Source organism: Petaurus breviceps, unplaced genomic scaffold (assembly GCF_028583685.1).
Source record: "Petaurus breviceps papuanus isolate PSGF00001 unplaced genomic scaffold, PetGlider_PUasm1.0 37, whole genome shotgun sequence".
In the NCBI taxonomy this organism is placed as follows: Eukaryota; Metazoa; Chordata; class Mammalia; order Diprotodontia; family Petauridae; genus Petaurus; species Petaurus breviceps.
The window spans coordinates 35,208,222-35,232,063 of NW_027186296.1; the positions used below are offsets into that span (position 1 = coordinate 35,208,222).

Sequence of the window (23,842 nt, forward strand, 5' to 3'; positions counted from 1 at the left end):
CCTGCTGGTGCTCTGCCCAAAGGGAATGTACATTTTAATCTCCGAAACTTTCTTTTCGTTTTTTTTTCCTCTTAAAGACCAGCCTTAACCCCAAATTGCTCTGGTCCCAGATCAAGCCCTACTTGGATACTCTTGGGCCCTGATGGGCTCAAAATGAATATAAATAGCAATTGATTCTGTTTTGGCCAGAAACCCAGAGGGTCTTCCTCTCCCAGATCTATTTTTTTAAAGAGGCCATTTTTTGCCTCCTTTTTTTATAACCTTAATCACCAAATGGGCACTGCCTCAGTCAGACTGAGATGTGTTAAAGCTTGAAAAGACCAAGGTCCTCCACCAAATCCTGGGCCATCTCCAATTATCCTGATCTATATCTGGCCACTGGACCCAGATGGTTCCAGAGGAGAAAGTGAGGCTGGTGACTTTGCCCAGCCATCCCTCACTTAAACCCAATTCACTTACATGTCATGGCATCACTTCCCTGATGTCATGGTCCTCTTCAAGAACAAGGACAAATAGAGTGTTGGAGTTGCCTGAGGTATACTTTAAGTGACTTGTCCAGGATCATATAGCCAGTACGTATTAGAGACAGGCTTTGAGCTTAAGGCTTCCTGACCCTCTACACTATAATAATAATGATAATAATGTTTGTATAGCATTTTGAAGTTTACAAAGTACTTCATGTATATTTATCTCATTTGACCCTCATGACAGTCCTATCAAGTATTTCTATTAATAACCTCCATTTTTACAGACAAAGAAACTGAGGCAGCACAGGGTCACACAACTAGTTTCTAAAGGATTATTAGAACTCACACCTTCCTGATTTCAAGTCCAGTGCTCTATGCACTATTGTCATCTAACTTCCATTATACCATCCTATAGTACTGCTACCACCACCATCGTCATCATCATCATCATTGCTATCATAGTTTTCTCATACGACATTCAAACTTTATTGATTATTCAACAATACAAATATCAACCTCTCTAGAAACAAACCACTAACCTGATTCCTAAAGATTCTCATGAGCATATCTTATGCTGACTGAGAGGTCAGTCAGAGGTCTCTGCCCAGCTGTACACCTATCTCCAGAGGTAACCCTCAGATGTCTGTCAATTTGGACTGCTCTCCAGCAACTCCAGGATGCTCAAATGAAGACCAAGGAGCAAGCTGATGTCTGGGACATGTTGTGGGGTTTTATGGTTATGGTGGTTACATCTAAGTTCTGACTGGCAATTGATTATCTAAGTTTATAATGAAAGGAAACTATCAAAATTAATGTCACTAGCAAGTATATTAAATACTTAAATTAAAATACTTAATTAAAAGTTATTTACCAGGGGCGGCCAGGTAGCACAGTGAGTAAGAGCACCTGCCTCAGAGTCGGGATGACCTGGGATCAAATCTGGGCTCAGACACTTAGCACCCACCCAGAAACACCTGGCCGTGTGACCTTGAGCAAGTTACTTAACCCCAATTGCTTTAAAAAAAAAAAAGTTATTTACCAGATTTGGGGGAAAATGGGCCTATCTCATTAGTAGTTATTTACCAAATCTGGGGAACACATATAATCATTAATTCTTTATCAAGTTTGGGAAACATATATTGAAGAGGTTACCCATAAAGAGGGTTATGGTTGCTCTGGATACCCCAAAATACCAACATGCTGGGTCCTGCCGAACAAATTTGACTCGTTTTCTCTCAGCCAAAGAAAAGTAAAGTTTGTTAAAAGTTTGCTTGCATTAGACACAGAGTAAGTCTGTTCTAGGTCATTTTATGGCACTCTCACTATTTTATGGAGTTCTCACATACATGGAGACAACATGGGGTCTTATATACAGAAGGTTGTGGGAGGAATCTAGGGGTGGTCTAGAAGAGGAGTCCAGGGAGGGTTTTCGGGAGGAGTTAATGAGGTCAATGAGTGATTAAGGGTGGGAGGCCACCTGGAGACTACAGACAATGGTGGGCTAGGCTTCAAGGGTGGATTGATATTTTGATAGGCTCAAGGGTAGGAAGTAGATGAACAATGGAGGCCAGGCTAGTAACTAGGCTAGTAGTTAGCCATTAGTAAGTAGGCTAGAGGTCTGGACCCAGCCACAATGTAAGGCTTATAGCCTCATCATATGAGACAATTTAATCAAAAGTCCAAGGGAGTTTCCCAGAGCCTGTACCTCTTCAGTATTATAGGTTGCAGAGAGGTCAGGAAGGGTGAGGACCGAGAAAATGACTGGTAACTTTGGAGAAAGCAGTTTCAGTTGAATAATTTCAGTGAAATGACAGGTCCAGTCCCTGTCCCTGTCCCTACCCTTTGATCCTGAGATCCCACTGTTGGGTATATATCCCAAGGAAGTAAAAAATCGAAGAACACCAAAATATTTATAAGTATTATTTTTTGTAGGAATTAAGAACTGGAAATAAAGTAGTCGCCCATTTATGGGTAATGGCTAAGTAAATTGTAACGTATGAAAAAAGTATAATGTTGGGTTGGGCAGCTAGGTAGTATGGTAGATAAAAGTGCTAGGCCTGAAGTCAGGAAGACCTGAGTTCAAATCCAGCCTCAAACCTTTACTAGCTGTCTGACCTTGGGCAAGTCACTTAACTTTGCTTGCTTCAGTTTCTTCATCCATAAAATGAGCTGGCAAACCATTCCAGTATCTTTGCCAAAGAAACCCCAAAATTGGGTTACAAAGAGTTGAACAAGATTGAAAGGACTAAACAACTAGTTGAGGAGCTTTGCTATGGGATCAGGCCCTCCCCTCAAGAACTTTACAGTCTACTGGAGCCTAGAGAAACAAATGCACATATACATACAATAAATACAGTGATTTAGGGAGGAGCTCTAACAACTAGGGAAACCAGCTTCTTCCAAAAGTTAGCACTTGGGCTGAAGATAAGGATTTCAAAAAGCTAGGGCTAGCATTCTAGGTCTGGAATAGCTCATGCAAAGAACAGAGGCAGATGAAATCAAGTCCCAAGAATAGAAAGTAGGCTTTATCTATCAGTTTATCTGAAAGTTAGAATGTGTGAGGGGAAGCAGCATATAATCAAACTGGTTTGTTATACTGCCCTATAGGCTGGTGCAAAAGGGCACCCCACTGAGATGAGAGGCCATTTTGCAACATCTTAGACTTAGAAGAAACCAGTGAGGCTCCCAACTGCTGGAATCCACCCATCAGGCCTTGTCAATTGTTCTCTGAACATTATGCCAAACCACATGTTTATACTAAGTGGTGAGGATGTTTTCTTAACCTCAAAATATTCTAGCTCCTTTAAAACACATCAAATAGATCTTAGGGTTCAAGAAACCCTGATCAACTGCTGTTACACTACTTTAAAAAACTGGCTTGTTTTTCATGGTAAGATGCTGAGGGTAGGAAAAGCATGGAATTAAATTGAAAACCCTAAGTGCTAATTTCCGCCCCTATTTTATCTAGAAATCTTTATTTTCCTTCTCCCCTTCGTCCCTTATCTCCTTTAGCTTTTCCCTATCCTCTAATCTGAACACATCCTCCTCCTCCTCCACAGAAATCCAGAAGAGTTCTTCAGCCATCACATACAATTTTCTGATTACTTAGGTCAAGTAAACCCCAGTTACTGCCCTTAAATCCCCAGATGCTTAGCTCGGCATAAACCTGCAGCATTTCAAAACCAAACCTCATCATTTATATTGGATCATCCCCCACCCTGTCCTCTTCTCTCCTCTGGTCCCCCCCCATCCCCTATGGTTCCTTCCCTCCCTTCCTTTCTTTATCTAGCTCCACTCTCTCCTTCCTTTCTTCCCTCCTCCCTCCCCCTTTATTTCCTCTTCCTCCCTCATTCCATTTTCCCCCTTCTCTGCCTTCCCTCCTTTATCTCACCCCTTCCCCCCCTCCCCTTCACCTCACTTCTCTTCCCCCATTCCGTAGCTTCCTCTCTCTCTTCCCCCCTTTCCCGTTCATCTCTTCCTCTTTCCCCCAATTCCTTCCTCTCCTTCCTCTTATCTCGATTCTCTTCTCCTCTTGCTTCTCCTCCCCCCAGCTCCTCCCTCCCTTTCTAGCCTCCTTCTCCTTCCCTTTATCTCGCTCCTATTCTTCCCTCCCCCCTCCCCCCCCTTCCCTCTTTCCTCCAGTCTCCTCCCGTTTATCTCACTCTTCTTCCACCTTCTCCCTCCCCCCTCTCCTCCCGCTCATCTCGCTCCTCTCCCCCCCCCAACTCTTCCCTCCCTGCCCCCTCCCTCCTCTCCTCCGCCTCCTCCCCTTTTACTCGCTCCTTTCTCGCCCCCCCCTCCCCCAGCTCCTTCCTCCCTCCCTTTGTCTGTCCGCGCAGCTGCGGGGCCTCCCGGCCGAGCGCGGGCGCTCCGCTCTCCCTTCCCTCTCCAGCCCGCGGGATCGCGCTCCCAGGCCGGGCTAGGCTGGGATCCCGATCGCCGCTCGCCGCTTCGGTCGTTGAGAGGGAGAGGCCTCCGGCGTGCAGGCCGCGGCGGGGCGGGGAGCGAGCTTGCGAGAGCCCGGGGCGGGCCCGGAGGTCATGGAGCCGACGGCGCGGAGGAGGCCGCACGCGGGCGCGGGCTCCTCGGGAGGCGGCCACCCCGGCAGGTAAGAGGCGGTCGCCGAGGCCGGGGCGCGTGGGCGGGGCGCGCGGGACGGGGCGCGCGGCCGGGGGTGGGGCGCTGGGTGGGGGCGGGGGCTGAGGGGGATGGCCGGGCCGCGGGAGACACGGAGCTCCGAGTCCAGGATGGGAGCGTCTGCCCCCCCCAAACTAAACAAAACCAAAAACAAAACTTGAGCCCCGACTGACCGTGGGTGTGGGGCGGGCAGGCCCCCCCGAGGTTCGGGGACCCCCCCCCCGGCGGTGGGGGAGGGGAGCCAGGGGTCAGCTCGCTGCCGCTGCCCGGGAGAAGCGACTTGTGGGGGACCTCTGACATTTTCCATTTAACCAGGGCTGGGACCGTTTAAGGCAAGCTTTTTTTTTTTAAACTGGACCTTTGATTTCGTTTGCATAAGAATGCTGCTGCTCCTGCTGCTGTAGACAGTAGCCTTTAGTGCATGTCCCAGCCTTAGAAGGAGGCTTAGACACCGAGGTTGAGGAAGCATTCATTAAGCGCCTACTGTGTGCCAGGTACTGCCCGGTCCAGGAGGTAGTTGCTGTTATTACCCCCTTTTCTGTTGAGGAAACTGGGGAGGGGAGTTTAAGTGACTTGCCCCCAGTGCCACACAGCTGGTAAGTGTCGAAGGGCAGATTTGAATTCGAGGCTTTCTGATTCCAGGTCAGTTCTCTATCAATTGTGCCATCAACTGCCACGGGTCATTTACACTGTGTCACAGTGGAGCTTGAACCCATGCCTTCCTCACTTCTGTCTGTCGCCCTATGTGTCAGGCAAAGCAAGGGGCATTTCACCCTTTCCTCCATCCAAGTACCTTAACAGACGGGACCAGGAGGCACATTCCATCTTCACCCCAGACTCTTCCATGCTTCTTGGGGGAAGTCTAGGCCTCTCCTCTCTTACAGGGTCATGTTTACCTTCTCCGCCTCACATGGCTGTTGCTTTGTAAATCTTAAGACACTATGGACATAGAAGTTTTTGTTGTCATACATGTGGTACTGGCCCAGACAATGAATGCGAGGCCATCTGGAATACAGCAGCAGGTCCCAAAGCAGTTATTTCTGGGAGTCTGACAAGTCAAAGTATATCATGCATTGGCGTTTTGTCGTTATACATTTCTTTCTTCCTTCTACAAGTAGTCATGGTACATCGGTATCATGTGTAGCTTGTCAGATTTTTAAACTTTAAAATTGACCCTTATACTAGAAAAAGGCAGGAGCCACTGGTTTGTAATAGAGAATCTCTGCTTTGGCTAAGAATCTATGGGGCAACTGTGATTGTATGAATTAGCCATAAGCCTTAAGTAAATATGTGTCTCTTCCTCACACCATTTGGGGTTTTCTTGGCAGAGATACTGGGGTGGTTTACCATTTCCTTCTCCAGCTCGTTTTACATATGAGGAAACTGAGGCAAACCCGGTGAAGTGACTTGCCTAGGGTCACACAGCTGGTAAATGTATGAGGTCACATTTGCACTCAGGAAGATGAATCTACCTGACTTCAGGCCTGGTGATCTATCCACTGAGCCCCCTAGCTGCACTCAAGAAGCTTTTCCTGTTAGAACAAAAATAGAATGGATATAAAATAGGTACTTATTTTTTCAAAAATGAAAGGGGTGAGGAGAGGTTCTTATATGTAGACATTTAAATATGTTTTTGATGTGGCCTTAGAATTTGAGGGCATTTTTGTTTCCATGAAGAGAAACAGTTTAAAAAATGAGAGTGCTGGAGTCAGGGGTGTTTTGGCATAACCATCTCTTTTTCCTTCCAGCTCATTTTTAAAATTAAAGAGGAATGAATATGACACTGAAGTAAGCCTTGTTATTCCCATCTTATTTCTTCACTGATCCTTTGACTGGCTACAAGCTGTTGCTCAGTCTTGCCTGTATTTCTATTTCTCCTCCTGTCAAATGCCTGTCAGACAACCTGCCATCTTCTGCTAGCTAGGGGTTGAGATAGACTGGGTCTCTCTTAAGCAACCTGTGTTAAGAGAATTTATTTAGCTTGGAGCTGGAAGACTTGGGGTCTGTTCCTGACTGTACCACATACCAAGTGTGTGACTGCTTATCTAAATCATTTTAACTTTTTTTTGCCTTGACTTACACATCTTCAAAATGCTTCACAGAGTCATTGTGAAGAAGTACATACATTGGGAAAGAGTGCTGGGTTTGAAATCAGAGGGCATGAGTTCAAATTCTGGCCCTGTCTCTTTCTTCCTAAGTGACTTTGGTCATATAACCTCTATGGGCCTTGGTTCCTCTTCTGTAAATGAGGACTAGATGCCCCTCTAAGGTTACTTCCAGCTTTAAATCTTTGCTCCTTTGAACAACACTCAAGTTTTTCTGACTCAAAGGTGAACCTAGGTCCTAATAAGCTGGAAAGGCTTGAAGCATGAGCTCAGTGGGTAAAGGTATCTCTTTGTCTGATAACTGAGCTTTTAACTTATCACCAGGTTGGTCACAGGGTGATGAAGTTATCTACTAAATGAGTAAGATATAGTATATAGAGGTCAAGACAGCACCCACCCAGCTTCTTGACATATTAAAAAAGATGCACCATGAATGACAAACATTTATTAAGCACTCAAGTGTCTTAGCACTGTTCTAACCTTGAGGATTTAAAGAAACTGAGGCCAAGAACAATCTCTGCCCTTGAGGAGCTTAATTGTAAAGAAAAGCTTAAGGCTCAAGAAAGTCTTCCTTCTCCTTTAGCCTGGCCTGATATGGACTTGTATATAGCCTGTATATAGCCAAGTCTGTGGGCTTGGTTTGCCCAGGTTTGAATGTTACCAAAGTTACCTAGAATTCCCCGAGTAGGACCCGCTCTCTCAGTCCCTCATTTTCTTTCCACCCCTGCTGGGACTGTACTGTCCTCCACACAGTGAACACACATCTGAGTGAATCTTTCATTTTTATGGTGAATTCTACCCACCTGACTCGAGTGATACTGGTTTTCTCTCTGTGGCTAAGGATCCTTTCTAGATCTTCGATGAAGTGGAAAGGATTATTTAATATCAACTAACAAATTATCACTGACTTCCTTTGTACACTGCCACAGTTGCAGTCTACTGAACTGCTGTATAAAGAAGATACCAATGACCTCATGGGGAACAAAATCCTATTTCCTACTAATTAAAAGTTCAGACTCCTTTGGCATTTTAAGGTCTTCCAGAGTCTGGTCACACCCTAACTCACCAGCTTTAACACAACACACACTGCTTCCCCTCAACCTTCCCCCATGTGGCCATATTCTATCCCATCTAGTCTAATTTACCTTCTTCTATCTGTATACCTTAGTAGCCTCCTTTTCCACATGCTTTTTCTCTTTATATTCTTCCCAAAAGCCAAAATATTGGAATAGAGGAAAAGAGCTCCGGTTTAGAGTCAGAGGATCTAGTTTTACTTCTCACTACATCTCAGTTTCCTTATCTGTAAGTTTTCTTATAACTCTGTTCAAAATCTGCCATTCCCTTAAAGCCCACATCAAATGATACATCTCCTCTCCTCCCTTCCTCATCTTTCATATATAACCTTTGGTTTATACCTATGAGCTTATAGTTCATCTTATATGTATGTCATTCAATCTTTATCTCCTCTAACACCTCACATAGTACTCTAAGCATAGTTCCTAATAAATAGTGGTGGTTGAATGAATTACCTGCTCAATTGTTAGGCTCTGGTGATTATGCTCATATTTGGGGTCCTAGAGTTCACTTGGGTTAGTTTTACATCACAGCCACAGATTGTCTCCTATCCCTAGCCAGTTAGCCATCTTGCATATGTGTGCCAGTGATTTTAGGGGTAACCAGATGAAGGAACACGCATCAGAAAATGCAGCCCATCCTTACTGTTACTAGATTCACAACTCATATTGGGCCAGAAGTATTATTTAATATACAGAAGGCAACACATAGATAGAATATTATTCTGTAGACTCATTGAATATTAGAACTTGTATCTTAAGTTTTCTTAGTTCAGCACCTTCATTTTACTGGTGTGGAAACTGATGCCCAGAGAAGTTAAGTAATTTTCCTCAAATCAGAACCAGATCTCTTTACTATCAGCCCAGGTTCTACCTCAGTGTAGAAGCTCCCGAGAATAAGTCAAATTAACAAGCATTTATTAAACACTTAATACATGCCAGCTACTGGGCTAAGCTCTGGAGATACAAATAAAAGTAAAAAGAAAGATGGTCCCTGCCCTTGAGAGACTTACTTTCTATTGGGGAAAAAATAACACATAAAAGGAGACTGAAAGAATTGAAGAGGGGGCACCGGGGAGAAAGAAGTCCTGAGAATCATTAGCAGAGCCCAGAACGGAAAGAAGGAAACAGTGTGTCTGCTCTGGGGGACTCTTCCTCGGAGTGAACTGAGAAATGAGAAAGTTCAGAATCTGCTTTGGAGCATGGAAAGGAATGGGGACCAGGCTGGCCTAGATACTTTGCTTAAAATGGAGCTTCTGGAAGGAGGCAGCTTGTTAGAGGGGCTGTAGGGGCATAGGGTACTTCCAGCGTGAGCAGGCTTTCATGACCTGCCAGAGCACCAGGGGCCAGAGAGGAATGAAGATGTTGGCTTGGATCCTTTGAAAAGAAGGGAAGAGAGGTGCAGATTCTTAACTTTTCTTCAGGGTTATACCTGGTCATTAAAATTATAAAGTACTTAGTTTGGGTTGTTGTTACTATCCTTTCCATTTAGACTGTTGTAGTCATTGTATATATTGTTTTCCTAGATCTTGCTTTTTTCATTTTGCATCATTACATGGCTTATTTCTACCCATAGATCTTCTCTCTCCAATCTTACCATCCCATAGCACCCTCAGCATTATCCCCTCATTCTTGCCAGGCTGCTCATCTCACTGCCTCTGCAGCTGGCTATTCAATTAAACTCATTCCAGTAAACATTTATTAAACAGCTCCTATTTGCTAAGGACATAGGATATAAAAGCAGAAATGGAACATTCCTTGTTTACATTTTGCTAGTGGAATATCACATGTATACAGATATGTAGAGTAAATGCAAAGGGGCATGGTCTAGTGGAAGAGAGAGATCATATAAAAATGTTCCAGGAGGATGAATAGAGGAAGGCTTTTGGACTCGACATAGTTCACAGTCACAAGGAGAAGAACAAGGTAGAATGAGAACTCAGGTCTCTTCTTCCCCAGTTATTTGTGGCCCACTCTGATTTCTCACATTTCTCAACTCCTATTAAATTTCAAGTAGGTAACATAAATTAGCAATTTTAAAAAGTAGTATTTTGGTGCCTTGTGCTTCCTACATCATAGTCACTTCCCAGCACGCTTACTGCACAGAAACATAACTGTTCATTTTATATGGAAGAAGAGAGTTAATTAATCTTATGACACCAACCAGCCAGTCAACAGAATTGTGATTTCATCCTATCTTTGCCTCACTAAATAGACTGGAAGCGTCCCTTGGGCAGCATCATGTCTTCTTGTTCTTTCTGTTTTCCCAACCCAGGACTGGGCTTGTGGTAGGCACTAAAACATATTTGCTTTTAGGTAGAGCCCAGTGATTGGAGAGGAGGAGGTAGAAGAATAGAACGTGATTTTGGTAATTCAGGGGGAGAAGATGATAGCATCCTCGGAAATCAGTCAGTTCCTGCACCCTTGGTTTGGAGCCATGGCTATATAGCACCCCATGGGCAGTATTGTTCATAGGTAGTGGGCTGTTGGAAGACTGGAGGCTGAGTCTGAAAGAGTAAATTTGTCTTGACTTGGAGGAGAATGAGTAACATCCTTATGGTTGTGTATGTGTAGGGGTTTAAAAAAAATCAAGTCATGATTGTGATTTGCCTGCAAGAGTCTCAGATAATTTACTTGCATAAGGAATTCCAGTTGAAGAAGCTCCCTTTATCTGTGCAGGGCTGTGGCTTTGACAGAAGTGACTTGTTCACCAGCACCATTCCTGTGTCACAGGACAGTCTTTAAAAAAAATTAATTTATTTTTAATTAATTTATTTAATTTTAGCTTTCAACATTCACTTCCATAAACTTTTGAGTTTTAAATTTTTCTCCCTCCCCCCTTTCCAAGATTGCATGCAATCTGATAAACCTCTACATGTACTTTCTTATTAAACATAGTTTCATATTAGTCATGTTGTAAAGAAAAATTAGAATGAATGGGAGAAACCACAAGAAAGAAAAACCAAAACAAGAGAAAAAGCAAATAGTATTCTTTGATCTGCATTCAGGTTCCATAGTTCTCTGGATGTGGATAGCATTTTCCATCATGAGTCTTTTGGAATTGTCTTGATTATTGTATTGCTGAGAAGAGCTAAGTCTGTTAAAGTTAGTCATCTCACAATGTGGCTGTTGCTGTGTACAATGTTCTCTTGTTTCTGATCATTTCACTCAGCATCAGTTCATATAAGTCTTCCCAGGTTTTTTCTGAAGTCTGCTGTCATTTCTTATAGCACAATAGTATTCCATTCATAAATCACAATTTATTCAGCCATTCCCCAACTGATGGGCATCCCCTCAAATTCCAATTCTTGGTCATCACAAAAGAGCTGATATAAATATTTTTGTACATGTGAATCCTTTTCCTATCTTTATGATCTCTTTGGGATACAGCCCTAGAAGTGGTATTGCTGGGTCAAAGGGTATGTACATTTTTATAGCCCTTTCCTGAGGAACTAGAACCATGTCTTGGGAGTTATTTGTTAGTTTCTCTAAAGTAACAAAAGCTAGATTTATATAGAGTGCTTTAAAGTTTGCAAAGCACTTTACATGTATTATCTCATTTGATTCTCATTATAACCCTATGAGGTAGATGCTATTATCCCTGTTCAACAGATGAGCAAACTGAGCCTGCGGGATGTTAAGTGACTTACCCAGAATCACACAACTAGTTAATGTCTGCGGCAGGATTTGAACTTGGGTATTCCTGACTCTAACCCCTATGTTCTATCCAATGTTCTTCCTGGCTTCCTTAAGTTAAATGTGTCATATGATAATAGTTGAAGGAAGGAATTAGTTTTTCATTCCAGGCTTTCAGTGTTGGTAGAATGTTCTTAGGTTAAATCTAGGGAGCAGGGTTGCAGGGTTAGAGATTTAAGAGGAAGTTTTGGAAGGCCAGAAGTGGAAGAAAAGTCCCTTGATGGAGAGAGAAAAGCTTAACATCTTTTATTTTCTGGTGATTGCATCTGCTTTCATTTTGAAGCTCTCTGGAAGGGGACGGGAGAATGTACATAGCAGCTCTCCCTCAGTAAATGAATTTTCTTTTCTTTGGTACCTCTTTCACTTCCACAGCTTTAGGCACCAGACATCTCTTCTCTGAAGATTATTCCAAATTTCTATCTCCAGTCCCAATCTGTCTCTGTAATTCTGGACCCTCATCTCCAGCTAACAGAAGAAATATCCATCTCGTTCCACTAGTACCTCAACCTTAACATGTCCCAAACGAAGCTTCTTGTCTTTTCTCAAAAAACTGGAGCTGGTTTTTAACTTTCTTTTTCTATCATTTGGTATCACCATTCACCACTTAGCATTGAAATGTTGGTGTTCTTTTTAATCTTTCGTTTTTCAATTAATAGGCTTTTTTTTTTCTCCTGAATATGTAAACCACTGAAATCACTGTTTCAAGGCCTTCTTTGTACTTTTCTCATTGGAAGAAGCCCTTAGTTTACTGAGGTTTCTAATAAGTTTGGTTATCTGACTTCCTAGACCTTGGAAGATTTCTAGTTGCAAATTAGAAGGGGATGAGGATGAGGAGTCTGCAGAAGTCAGGTTCACTGATAGCAATAAGAGATGGTTACATTTGAATGCAAAGGGAGAGACCAAAAAAAAAAAAGAGAGAAGAAAAACAGACACCAGAACTAGCAAAATAGAATAGTTTTATCCATTTAGTGTTCAAATAAATAGAGGTTAAGGAAAGGTTCTTCTTTAAGAAGACAGAGAAAAAATGCAATAGATTTTAGAATGATTTCTGTCTAAAACAGTTAAAATTCTAATTCAAAAAGCTTTAGTACCAAGAGGAGTTAGTTTTATCTGGAAAATCTGCTATTCCAGAAATAGCTCCCTACCCAGCCATATGAGATCAACAAGGTGTTAGGATATTATTATCCCTGTTACCTCCACATCTCTCTTACCTTGGTGAAGTGTGAAAATGCATATGTGTGCATGTTCACATGATCTAGACCTGGAAGACACTGCAGAGGCCATCTAGTCTAACCTCTTCCTTTACGGTTGAGAAAAATGAGATAAGAAAGTTCATGAAGATTTCAGCCAACACACTCTGACAATCTGCTTCTAGTTCCTGTCGCCATTTATTGTCTGTCTAGGGAAGGAAACCTTAGGACTGGATATAAGGATGCTTGAGGTCAGGTGCTGGTTTAGTCACTAATGCTGTGTAACTCAAGGCAGTAATTGTTATAAAGCACTTTTGCATCCCTCATCTCATTTTATTCTCTCTGAATTTCTGTGAAGAAGACAAGTCAGATATATCATTTTACAGAAGAGAAAATTTGAGTCTCATGTGAAATGACTTACCCAAGGCCAACTTACTAAAATGGTCTTCTGACTAATTCAGTGACCTCAATTTTTATGTTCTTCATCTATGAAAATAGTAATAGCTAATATTTAGAGTCTTTAAAGTTAGTAAAAATATCTTACATATTATATCATCTTTTATCATTACTGCAGCCCTTGAAACTAGATACTCTAGGTATTCCTATTTTATAAATGAAACAACCTAAGCGAGGTTAAATGACTTACCCACAGTCAAATTGTCAGAGGTGGAATTTGAACTTATATCTCTCTGGATTGCAAGTCTAGCACTTCTTCTACCAAATCACATTGCCTTTCCAAAATGAAGAGGTTGGATTAGATGAACTAAAATTTGTTCTTGATGTATTAGGGATAAGAAAAGGACGAAAGGGGTGGCTAGGTGGCACAGTGAATAGAGTACTGGCCCTGGAGTCAGGAGGACCTGAGTTCAAATCTGGCCTCAGACACTTAACACAAAACTAGCCCTGTGACCTCGGGCAAGTCACTTAGCCCCAATTGCCCCACCTTCCCCCCTCCCAAAAGCAAAAGCAAAAAAAAAGGATCAAAGAAGAGATAGGCTCAATACTTGGGATGGATGGGATTGGATGATAAAGAACTTCCAAACCCATTATTTTGTTTCTGGTTTTTGTTTTATTGTTTTTGCCAAGGAAAATTTATTTGTTTTGTAAATAACAATGAAAAAGGCTAATTAGGGAGATAGTAAGAGAACACTTAGCTACCTTTAATGAATTTAAGTCACCAGGTCTAGTTGAACTATATCCCTGGGTGTCAAAAGAATGGGCAGATATGACTGAGAATAGAAAAGGACCCACAAAATTGGGGAAGTGGATGATGTCCCAGTTTTCAAAAAGGGAAGAGAATAGAGAATGCAGACTAGGCTAATAAACTCCACTTCTCTTCCTGGCAAAATTCTAGAACATATTATTAAAGAGATGGTTAATGAACTTCTTAGAAAAGGGAGATGTGATCCCAAGAACCAGAGTGATTTCATCAGAACAGATCATGGCAGACTAACCTCATTTTATTTTTTCATGTTTTCATATTTTGAACATATATCAGGGGATGCTATAGATATAATTTCCTAGAATTTAGCAAAATATTTGACAGAAACTCCCATACTCCTCTTATGGAAAAGATGGAAAGATGACAGTTGTTTCATTAGGTAGTTTTCAGGTAGGTGGACTGGGAGTGGGTTGAAGGATTGGTTCCAAAGACTACCCATTAAGAATTCCAAGGGTGGCTAGGTTGCTCAGTGAATAGAGCCCCAGCCCTGGAGTCAGGAGGACCTGGGTTCAGATCCGGCCTCAGACACTTAACACAAAAACTAGCCGTGTGACCTTGGGCAAGTCACTTAACCCCAATTGCCCTCCAAAAGGCAAAAAAAAAAATTCCATGTCCACTTGGAAGGAGAATTTGATAAGAGTATCCTGTGGAATCTGGGCTTGTCCATGTTTTTTTCCATTCAACTTCTCAGGATAGGAGGATATTTATAAATGACTTGGATAAATAAATGACTGAAAAAGCATTTATTTTAAGCATGTACCATGCATAAGCACTGGGAATACACTTCAAAAATCAAGACAATCTTTGCTCACAAGGAATTAATTAATACTCTATTTTTTTTTTTTTATAAAGCAGTCAGGGTTAAGTAACTTGCTCAGGGTTACACGGCCAGTTATTTTGTGTGGGTGCCCGAGTATCTGAGGCCAGAACCGATTCCGGGTCTCCCGACACCCGGGGCTGGCACTCTTACTCACTGCGCCACCTGGCCACCCCTTAATTAATACTCTTAACTGAGGGAGAGACAACTCATAGAAGAATTAGGAGTAATGAATACAAGGTTCAGGTAGTCAGGATTTTAAGTGAAGTCTTTGTCCTCCAAAGCCAGGGCTCTCAGTTCTTACCCTGCTTAACTTTAGCCTGGCTGGGGAAGCATCTTGGTGAAGGGAAAGTAATGCTGGACTGAGTATCAAGATGCTTGGGTTAACTTAATGTTGGGGAAAATGACCTAACTGTTCCAGAGTTGCCCCAGAGTGTAATGGGCTTTCTCCAAAGGGCCTGAATTCCCCCTTTAGAGAGGCCTTTGAGTGAGGGCTGGGTGTGTTGGCTGCCAGAAGACTCTTTTTCAGGCATGGGTTGAACCAAATGAACTCTCAGGTCTTCCAGCTGTGACAGTCTGCGATTCAGTGATTTCCTAGGTCTTTTCATTTTGAACATTATACTGCTTCATATTTACCTTTCTATAAATATATGCCTTGTCTTCCCAACTAAGGTGTAAACTCCTGCATCCTATTTCTTTGTATTCCTCATAGTGTATTCAGTTCAGGTCTTTGCCTGTGGCTAACACTCAGCAAAGGCTTCTTAATAATAGTTGACAAACAACTTTGAAAGAATTAGGGACTCTGACCAAGGTAATGACTAATAACTATTACAGAGGACTAATGATGAAACAGGCAACCACCCCCTACCACCACCACCCCAGAGAAGTGAAGACCTCAGTGCAGAATGAAACATGGTTTTTTTAAGGACATAGACAATGTAGAAATTTGTTTTGCTTAACTCTGCGTTTTTGTTACAAAAGCTTGTTTTCTTATCTCCTTCCTCTTGTAATGGATTTTTTTTTTTAATTCTCAATAGGATTGGGGGAAGTAAGCAGTAGAAGAGAGAGTAGGAAGACTTTTTTTTGCTGATTAGAAAACATATATATATATATATATAATTTTTAGAAATAAACTGATATATATGTAACTCTTAAACTTTACAAAGTGTTTTATGCACACAATTTCATGATTTAATAATAATAAATAGCAGCTAGCATTTATATAGAATTTTAAGGCTTGCAAAGTACCTTATAAACATTGTTTCATTGAATCCTCACAACAGCCTTATGAGGTAGGTACTATTATTATCTCCATTTTATGGATGAGGAAACTGAAGCTGACAGAAGTTAAGTAACTTGCTTAGTTACTTAAATCACATAGCTAGTAAGGATCTGAGGTATAATTTGAACACAGATCTTCCTAACCCAAGGTCCAGTGCTCTAGCCTAGGTGCTTATTATCTCCCTTGGGGTGGAAGTGGAGGGTAACTCAGCATGAAATCAATTTTTTACTCACATGTATATCCCACTTACATCAAAATTCCCTTGCTTCCCTGTGTTCAAGCTTATTTTTCCCCATTTGATCTGAGCTGTAATATAGATAGATCTGTCCTCTGTCTCTGACCTTACCAAGGGAGTACCTGTCAGAGAGAGGAGATGGGCTTAGTATGGCTACCACCCATGTGGCCTTGGGACTAGTTACCGTTGACTGATTTTTGTGGGCTTGAGTTTTCTTCTATATACAATGAAGGGGGTGGGCCAGGTAGTCTTTGAGTCCTTTCTAGATTAAAATCCTATGATCCTAGTACAATATTTTAATTGCTAACCAGTCTATAGACTCTAGAATTTATTTTATTTCTATAATAAATTTTATTGGTATTTTTCAAAATGTCATGGTCATTTCTGACTATGCTTCTCCTTCCTCTCCCCTCCCCTTCCACACACAAACAAAACTTGCCTTCTAACAAAGGAAAACAAACAGCAGAGCAAAACCAATCAACTTAGTGACATAACCTGACAGCACACACTGCATTCCACACAGGGAGTTCCCCCTGCCTACCTCTGCCTAAAGGAAGAATATGTTTCCTCATCTCTTCTCCAGAGCCAAGATGGACAGTAATGGTTACTCAACTTTCAGCTTTGTTTACGTTATTGTAGTCTCTGTGGATATTGTTCTCCTGGTCCAGTATATTTCACTCTGTTTCCATCATATGACTCTTCTCATTTTCCTCTGAAATACTTATCATGGTCATCATTTCTTAAGGTGTATTAATACTCCCCTATATTCATATAGAGTGATTTAGTGAACCATTCCCTAAATCTGTGGTCATCCTCTTTAGTACCAGTTTTTCTGTGCTTTTACACAGTGTTTTGCACAAAACATACTGCTTGCTATGAATATTTTTAGAGGGTGTGTGTGTGTGCGCGCGCGCGCGCGCGTGTGTGTGTGTGTGTGTGTGTATGTGTAAGAGAGAGACAGACAGAGACAGAGAGGAGAGTCCTTACTTGATCTTCATATCAGTTCCGTGAGGTGAGTCATGAGATTATCATCATCATTTTGACAAATGAGAAATTTGAAACCCAAAACCATACAGTGAATTAGTGGCAGGACTGGAACTCAAGATTTTTTTCTTCTCAGACTAGTACTACTAGTACTACTATGTTGGGCCCTAAGTTGTACAGCAAAAAATTCCCCCCCACATTTAAAGGATTTTTTTTCCCCTTATATCTCCCTATATCTTTTTGTGTATCTTTTGTCCCTTTGAAAATTTAGGGTGGGGGGGGGAGGATCCAGATCTAGTATTTCATTGATATGAAGAGCTCCTAGAGTATAAATTCCTTCCACCAATGAAGTTCAGCAACTTTTTTTTTTTAAGCAATTGGGATTAAGTAACTTGGTTACATGGCCAATTTTTTTGTGTGGGTGTTAAGTATCTGAGGCCAGAACCGATCCCGGGTCCTCCTGACTCCGGGGCCAGCGCTCTTATTCACTGCGCCACCTAGCCGCCCCAGTTCAATAACTCTTTGGGAGTTACCTTGGGGCATTAGAGTGTGAGTGACTACCAATATGTATCAGAGGCAGGGCTTGAACCCAGATTTTCCTACCTCCAAGACTTAGGTCTCTGTCCAACATACTGTACTGCCTATAAAAGGCAGCTAGGTGGAAGGGGAGGCAAGAAAGAGAGGGATGATGATTTAATCACCCTTCTTCCATTTCTCCTCAGGCATCCTACAGGAAAAGCTGAAGATGGGTCTCGAACCTCTCCTTTCCATCTCGACCTATGGTTCTACTTGACATTGCAGAACTGGGTTCTGGATTTTGGCCGCCCCATTGCCATGGTGAGTGGGAAACTATGGAAGTTTATGTGGAACAAATTGTCTGCCGTCAGTGTCAGAAAAAAGAGATATTAGATATAATCACCCATAGAATTCTCATTTTACTTCTTGGCTTGGTAACTGAGCAGTTGGGTTAAGGAGAATGTATGTGTGCTGGGGTGTATATGGGTGAATATGCATGGCTGTGGTCATAAATTTGAAGTTAGATGGTGATACCATTAACAGTGACAGCAGGCAGAGGAAGAGGAATATTGGATATTTGGATGGGTGAGGGTTTTGATGAGTGAGAGCTGCACATCTAGAGGGTTAGAATTTGAGGTGAAGTAAGGAAGACCTTTGCCATGGGTTGGGCAGTGACTTCTTAGGGACTTCCCCCTAAACCAGGGCTTCTTAACCTTTTTTTGTGTCATGGCTCCCATTGGCAGTCTAGTGAAGCCTTTGCATTCCTCAGAATTATTCATAAAACAAAATACATAGGATTATGAAGGAAATGAATAATACTGAAATAGAGTTATCAAAATATCAAAGAGAAAAAAAAACAAAGACAACTGTAGGGATCCCAGGGTAAGAGTTCTTACCTAAAACTCAGTTGCCTTTGCTGTCCTGGGGGAACAGGCAACACAATTTGCTGGGAGAAAACCCTGGACCAGCAGTCAGCAGCAGCAGACACTCCACCAAGCAGGTGTTACTCACTAGGATTGATGGATGGTACAGAGACAGGAAAGGACAAGGCAACTTCCTGGTTCTCTGCTGAACAGCAGAACCAGCAAGTACAGCTCTGTGGCCCCATATAGTGTGCCATACCAGTCGGTGGAGACTTTGGGGCCTCACTTGTGCATAGAGAGCTTGAAAACTTGTGTTTATAAAGTGCATTATTTATAAGAGGCATCTTGGAATAGTGGATAGAGCACTGGCCTTGCCCCAATACCTGGGTTCAAGCCCCATCTCTGACAGACACTGGCTGCATCAGACACTTAACTTTGCAGCATGGTACCCAGGGTCAGATTCTCTGCCTGCAAAACTCCCATGGAGCCTGAACCAGATTAAAATGTAATTGGGAAATGTCCAATAAAATAATGAAAAATATAGCACAGTGTCAATAATGTTGATTTGTGGTTTTCTAAGTGAATGTGCAGCATAAGGATTCAGATAAGAATTCAGAAGATACTCATGTAGAAAGTGACCCTTAAATTCTGAGCCTTCCAGAAAGTTAAGGAGTATAAGAGGTGAGTCGAGGAAGGCCTGCATGCCAAGGATCAGGGACAGCCTGTTGCCACCACAGAGACAGGAGGATATATGCAATGTGGATAATAATAACTTCCCACCAACCTCACAAGATTGTTGTGTTTTTTAATTATTCGTATCTTTTGTCTTTACATAGCCTAAATTCCTCCCTATCCCTCTTCCTCCTCCTCTCAGAGAATCATCTCATATAACAAAGAAATTTTTTTACAGAAAAAGAGAAAGCAGAAGGAAAAAATCAGCAAGTGATTGATTCACCCCCCGCAAAAATGACAATATATGTAATGTTCCTTACCAGTGGAAGTGGAACTGGAAATTTCCTCTGCAAAGGAGTGGGTTCAGATGTCTTTTCAGATCTCTTTTTTTGTGACCATCCTTATTCTTTCTAATTTTGTAACATTCACCCTTTTTTTAAAGAAAAAATTTGATTGATATCTCATATTTTACATTCATTGCCTATGTTTTTCTGTGTCTTCTCTCCCAGAGAGAGTCATCCTACATAACAAAGAATATATTAAAGAAAAATAAGCAGAAAAAAAATTTATGAAAATCATTACACTTCCTCTCTCCCAGTTCCTCACCCCCATTCTGCTGATATGCAGAATTCCACACCTGTGACCCCCTCACCTCTGTAAAGGAGTAGAGGGAGGTACCATCACCTGTCTTTTCTTTGGAGCCAAGCTTGCTCTTTTTTTGCAAGGCAGTCGGGTTTAGGTGACTTGCCCAAGGTCACACAGCTAATAAATGTCAAATGTCTGAGACCCTTTTTGAACTCAGATCCTACTGACTGACTCCAGGGCCAGTGCTCTGTCTTTTATGCCACCTAGCTGCCCCCTAAGCTTGTTTTTTGTAATTTTGCAGCATTCATTCCTTATTTTTTTATGGTGGTGGTTCTTTTCATTTACACTGTAGTATAGTCATTGTGTATATTGTGTTCTTGTGTTCTCACTTCCTCCACTCTGCATTCATGCAAATTGTCCCATCCTTCATCATATTTACAGTTTCATACAGCACTCTAGTATACCATGACCTTTACACACCACCATTTGCTTAGCCATTCCCACCAGATGAGTATCTCCATTGTTTCTACTTATTTGATACCAGAGAAAGTGCTATATGTATTTGGGTATGTGTGAGGCCTTTCCCTCACAAGGTGTACATGTTAAGCATTTTGGAAAGTCAACAGCAGCTCTTTTTACTCTAACCCTTCTTTAGACCCATAGTATCCTTCTCCACCATTGAGTATTGAAAGAATAAGACCACCCTACAAACAGTGGCATGATGCATAGCAGTGAAGGTTGGGTTCAAAGAACCAATTCAGAGCCCTAGCACTGACATTTATGAACCTCTGGGCAAGGCACAAATTTTCTAAGCCTCAGCTTCCTCATCCATAAAATGAGGATTCGTCCTGCCTCCTTCATGGGGTTATGGTGTACTTTATAAAACTCTAATGTGGCACCAAAGTGGGATTCAGTAATAACTTAAGTATTCTTATTTGTTTCCTGCTCATTGGATTGGGTGGGGGAGCGGTTTGGCCCAGAGCAGAGAAGCATTAATGAGATGCTTGACAAGCTTTGTGCATCCTGTTGTTTGACTTAACAAAGAAAACTGTGAAGTCTTATGAACATTCTCTCTTTTCTTCCCTGCAGATAATTTTCCCTTTAGAGTGGTTTCCATTGAACAAGCCCAGCGTGGGAGACTACTTTCATATGGCTTACAATGTCATCACGCCATTTCTCTTACTTAAGGTAAAACCTAGAGACACAAAGGTCATTCTCCCCTTGGAACAGCCCCCCAGGCTCCTCCCTCAGAGCTCAGCCTCCACCGTGGGCACAAGACCAATAGGGATGCTTGAAAGGAAGAATGGAGCTCCCTAGCGCCTGCGGCCTGGAACATTCCCTGGTGTTGTAGACAGAGTTCTGGGTCGTGGGTTCTGCTGGGCTCTGGTTTTTGATTCTGCCACTGACACTATGTAATATTAGGGAAGTAACTTCATCATTCTGATTCTCATATTGTTCCTCTTCCAAATGGATATGATGCCTTGTCTAGTTCACAAGAATGTTGTTGAGGATCTAGCAAGATAGTGGGTGTGAAAACACTTTTAAAAGCTAAAAATGTTAGGAAAGACAATGAGATTATTATTGTTAGGTGGAGAGAGAAGACACATAGGGAGGAAGACATAAAAAGAGAAAGCTTGTCCTTTAACACAATCTACTTGTTATTTTGCATACTATTCCAGGAAGTCCACAGTTTTACACCCAGCTCCAAAGACCAAGCTAATTTTTTTGTTTTCAAAGATTGCTTGACTTTTGGTGCAGAGAACAGACGTGCTGAGGGCATATAAAGGAACAAACTGGTCTGGAGGGGTTGGACAAGACAGATTTAAAAATATTTTCCCAAAGAATGGCTCTCTGGAGTCCTCTCTTTGGACTGAGAGAACCTGGGTTTGAAAACCCACTCTGTTCCTTACCAGCTAAGAAGGTCATGTAACCTCATTTTCCTGTAAAATGAGGGGTTAGACTAGATGATTTCTAAGGTCCTTTTTGGCTTTAGATCTTATACTCAAGAAATCCCAGAATCTCACAGTTGGAAGGGGCCTTGGGCCATTTAATCCAATTCTTACTGACCACAATTCCCCCCGCCACTTTCCTGGCAAGTGGTGCTCTTAGTCTTCAGTTACAAACCTTTGGGGAAGAAAGGGTACCCGTTTCCACTCTAGGACAATTCTCATTGTCAGGACACTTTGCTTTACATCCCCTCCTGCATCTCGCTTCTCTAGAATTTCCACACATTGCTACTAGTTCTGTCTCTGGGGGTCAGTCTTTCCTACACATGGCAGCTCTTTGGATCTTGTTTTGTCCTATCATCCCTCCCCACATCCTCCAGCCCACCCTAAGACAAGTCCTTTTTCCATATCAAACACCTGAGGTTTCTGAATCATTCCTCATACAGCATGGCCTTTGCACCCTCCTTTGGACATCTCCTAGGTTATCAGTGCCCTTCCCAAAATGTGGCATGTAGGTCCACACACAGTACTGTGTCAGACAGCAAACCTTTGTTAAGCACTTACTGCATGCCAGGCTCCCTGCTAATAGTCCCTACTGGGGACTGTTAAAAAAAAGCCAAAAGACAATGACCCTGCCCTCAAGGAGCTCACAGCCCCCTAATTGGGGGAGACAGTAAGCAGACAGATAACTTATACAAGCAAGTTATATATACAGGATATATAAGAAGTAATTAAGAGAGGGAAGACACTAGAAGGAAGAGGGTTTAGAACCTTGTTCTGAATACTATTCCCTTTTAGCATAGGGTAAGATAAATAGCATTAACCTTTTTTAATCAGTTAGTAGGTAAACTTTTATTAAGTTGCCTGTGCCAGGCAGCATTCTAAGCACTGGGGATACAAAAAGAGACAAGAGAGTTCCTGTCCTCATGGTATTTACAATCTAAAGAGCTTTTGGCCGACTAAAACCCCCACATCTTTTTCACTGATTTTTATCCATGTTTGTTTCTTCTATCCTATACTTTTTTTTCTTTTTGGTGGGGGTAAGGCAGGGCAGTTGGGGTTAAGTGACTTGCCCAAGGTCTCATGGCTAGTAAGTGTTAAGTGTCTGAAGCAGGATTTGAATTCAGGTCCTCCTGACTCCAGGGCCAGTGCTCCATTCACTGTGCCACCTAGCCGCCCCTATCCTATACTTCTGAAGTTGCTCCTATTTCTGTTTTAGTTAACATAGAACTGAGACCAAGATTAACCTGAATCCTGGTTTGAATTCTTATCTCCCTGGCAAACAAGTGAAAATTAGGGTCTGCTCCCAGTGAGTAGAGGGGAGGGGCAGCTTCAGGGACCCAGGTTTCAGATGGACTCCTCTGGCAACAGATGCCTGGGAAGACTAATGGAGGAGGCTGATGCAGCAGGTTAGTCACTGACCTAAGTGCAGGCTAGGTCCTTTAGTCATGAGGTGTACCAGGAAAGCGGTCACCTCAGCAGATGATCCAGGTTGAGTCAGGCTCTAGGCCCCGGGGACAGAGCCCCTGCCCCTCAGGACATGCTCACAAGGAAAAGGAAACATGAGATGCAGAGGAGCAGCCACCCCACCCCACCTGCAGACGACTCACTGCTGGGGAAGCTTCTCAGTGCTCACTTGTGCTTTGTGATTTCTGTCAGTTTTTCATGATAGGCTTTCCTTCAGACTGAGAACTCCTCAAGAGCAGGGACTGGGGTGGGTTGGTTGGTTGGTTGGTTTGGTTCTGAGGGGTGTTTTTTCCTGCCTCTTTGTATCCCCACCACTTAGCATGGTGTCTGGCACAGAGTAGGCAGAAGGTGAGGGAAGCTGTGATGCAGCAGATTGACATTTAGAACCATAGGTGTGGGGGAGGAAAAAGGGTATGTGGTTTGGGAGCCTCACTACTCAGTCACTGGGAGAGAGCCGGTGCAGACAACTTCCCCAGGGCAGAAGATCTGACCTTCACTTCCCTCACTGCTGAAAGGGTCAGCAAAGAGAATGGTCTCTACCCAACACAGACAGACAGACACACATACACACCTCTTCTGGGTCAC

The 23,842-nt window shown here is 42.4% G+C and overlaps 2 protein-coding genes across 3 annotated transcripts in view; both read left to right on the forward strand.

The window, feature by feature from the left end:
- Window positions 1-23,842, forward strand: part of CALML4 (calmodulin like 4) — a 434,126-nt gene that overhangs the window by 375,576 nt on the left and 34,708 nt on the right. The window lies entirely within an intron of this gene.
- Window positions 4,296-23,842, forward strand: part of CLN6 (CLN6 transmembrane ER protein) — a 31,681-nt gene continuing 12,134 nt past the window's right edge. The window contains exons 1-3 of one of the 2 annotated variants that reach the window (XM_069098219.1): window positions 4,296-4,575; window positions 17,931-18,045; window positions 20,934-21,032. In XM_069098219.1, coding sequence (XP_068954320.1) covers window positions 4,508-4,575; window positions 17,931-18,045; window positions 20,934-21,032 — 282 coding nt within the window. In that variant the 5' untranslated portion in view covers window positions 4,296-4,507. Of the gene's footprint in view, window positions 4,576-17,172; window positions 17,237-17,930; window positions 18,046-20,933; window positions 21,033-23,842 lie in introns of those variants that run through there. The other variant, XM_069098220.1, reaches the window with a different exon arrangement.